The sequence below is a fragment of the Phaethon lepturus genome, unplaced genomic scaffold (genome assembly GCF_000687285.1).
Source record: "Phaethon lepturus isolate BGI_N335 unplaced genomic scaffold, ASM68728v1 scaffold52155, whole genome shotgun sequence".
NCBI lineage: Eukaryota > Metazoa > Chordata > Aves > Phaethontiformes > Phaethontidae > Phaethon > Phaethon lepturus.
In genome coordinates this window covers 6,723-9,120 of record NW_010539441.1, presented here as the reverse complement: position 1 = coordinate 9,120, position 2,398 = coordinate 6,723, and the positions used below count along the sequence as shown (strand labels likewise).

Here is a 2,398-nt window from a genome sequence, read left to right as displayed (position 1 = left end):
CCTCTCACCTTGCCGGTGGACTCGGTGCCGCGGAGGATGCAGAGGTAGACCACCAGCCAGGCCAGCGTCAGGCAGAGCGCCTGCTCCCACTGCACGCTCCCGCTGGCCTCCAGCGACGGAGAGATATTCAGGGTCTGCCGGTACCAGAAGTACTGGGTGGATGATGTCTTCTCGCACTCCTCCTCGTAGCCGGTGCGGTTGCTGTTCAGAGGGCAGGTGGCCCATGGCAGTGGGTCCTGGGGGGAGAGCGCCTGCTGTCAGCATGGCGAGGAGAGCTGCGGTGCCCGTGGGGTATGGGGGGGATGAAGGTGAGGACAGCTTTCTGCCCAGGGCTTGCTTGTCTCACATTGTGCTGCTTCTGATTCTCTCCCCTGGGGATGACCCTCTCTGATCCTCTCCTCCAGGGCCAACCCTCTCCCCTGCCTTCAGACGGACCCATCCCAGGGTGCAGGACACTGTGGCCACCATGGCGTCACGGGACTGGCCTCAGCCTGTGTTTTGTGGTGAGAAGACGCTACAATAACCCTGGGAAGCTCCTGGAGGAGGACACTGCTGCCTCATGTTTTCCTCCAGAAAAGCCCTGAGAGGGTTTCTGGAGCCTTTGGGCCCCCACCCCAGCTGACGATGGTGCCGTGCCACATCCAGCACCGATGCAAAACCACCATGACCCGCTTGCAGCCATGGCGAGGCCAAGCCATGCTGCCGGGCCCCCACGTACCTGGAAGGAGTGGAAGAGGTACCAGAAGGCCCAGGCATTTATCACATTGTAGTACATGGAGAGGAAGGAGGAGACGACGACGCTGGCAACGCCTGCGGGCATGGAGGGAAGAGCTCAGTCAGTGGCAAAAGCCCAAAATGCCCAGGGCCCCGTAACGCCCGGGGCGGGCACCGCGGCTGGCGCAGGGGGGCTTTGCTTTTGCACAGGGCATGCCCCCACCGCTGCAGCCGCTGCCTCCTCCCGTCAGGGCTCTCCTGCACTGGATTTTATACCGTAGCCCCTGGGGGGTGAATATTCGATGTATCGTTAGAAATAACATGTGCATGTAAGCAAATTAATGATAGTTTGGGTTATCGGGGTAATTTAACAACATAGTAACGTAGCTAAGAGTGGACATTGGTAAATGGTAGGCAGTGACGATAGGAAATTAAGGCACCGTTTTATCACTGCGTGTTGAACTTATTGGGAAGATGCTCTTGGGGTCAAAGCCCAGTGCAGGCAGCCCCTGGGGCTGGGTTCAGCGCTGGCCGTCACACTGTGATTTTGGCAGTCTGCCCGAGGGCAGGGGGACTCATAGCTCCCAGTCCAGGGACCCAGCACAGCGAGTTGGGGTCTGGCCCCAATGCCCGGCAAGGGACGAGGTAAATGCATGCCACGAGGTGTCTGGATAACCGCTTTGCTCAGCCTGGTGAGACCCAGTAAAACCCCAGCTCCTGCCTGGTTTCTTCTCTGAAAGACAAAGCTCTCCATTCAAAAACCGCCCGTGTTCCTGGGGCGCTTAAAAATAAAGACGAAAACTGAGAACATACCGACGCCGCAGAGGTAGGGGCTTATTATTTTCCAGGCGCCGATGCTGCCCTGACGCATGCGCTGCCCCACGGCCAGCTCCAAGTAGAGCAGTGGCATCCCCTCAGCGATCAGCATGATAAAATACGGGATCAAAAAGCCACCTGCAAGAAAAACCCAACAGACAGCCTGCAGCAGATCAGCAGCATAATAAACACCACGCTGCCCTATTTGTGGTCAAATCAGCCCGCTAGCGTCCAAAGAGTTGTCTGGAGCTGGATCCTGTCTGGGCACCTTGTGTATCGAGGGCATGGCCGAACCCTGAGGGTCATCTCACAGGGTTTCAGGCGGCGTCCCAGGTGCCAGTGGGCGCTGAGCACCTGGACGCGGGGAATTTTCCGTGGGCACTTGGCAGAGCTGCGATTTCTGCTGTTAAACTGTGCCCATCGCCGCCCCGGCATGGCGGGGCTGCCCAGATGCTTCGCGGGCGGTTTGAGCAATGTTCGGGGCTGGGGCTGTTAAAGGGTAACTAACCGCCAGCCAAACCTTGTAAAAAGGTAATGAGAGAAGAGGATGAGGGAAAGATTTACTTCGTGTGTGGCATTCTGCAGCAGAGCCAAATTGCTCAATGAAAAAGTATCAGCAACGCCCGTGTTGCATAGAGAATTTTGAGTAACATATTGAAGTCTGGCCTGGCTTTAAAAAAAAAACACCCCAAAAAGCTCGTCAAAACCCCCATGGTGAGCCGGCAAGCACCAGCAAAGAGATGAAGGCTTTTCCACCAGGGGAAAAGCCTGTGGGAGCAGACCCTGGGATGGAGGCACACAGTCTCGTCCCGCCCCAGGTCAGCTCATCCCTGTTTCCCCCAGCACGGAGAGGCGCAGGGGTGCTCCT

At 57.5% G+C, this 2,398-nt stretch overlaps 1 protein-coding gene across 1 annotated transcript in view; it reads right to left on the bottom strand.

Annotated features, from left to right (window-relative positions):
• SLC6A20 (solute carrier family 6 (proline IMINO transporter), member 20) overlaps positions 1-2,398 on the bottom strand; it is a 12,479-nt gene that overhangs the window by 6,993 nt on the left and 3,088 nt on the right. The window contains exons 2-4 of the mRNA XM_010287117.1: positions 1,528-1,668; positions 719-810; positions 9-236 (exon numbers count right to left, since the gene is read on the bottom strand). Of these exons, the coding sequence (XP_010285419.1) occupies positions 9-236; positions 719-810; positions 1,528-1,668 (461 nt within the window). The remainder of the gene's footprint in view (positions 1-8; positions 237-718; positions 811-1,527; positions 1,669-2,398) is intronic.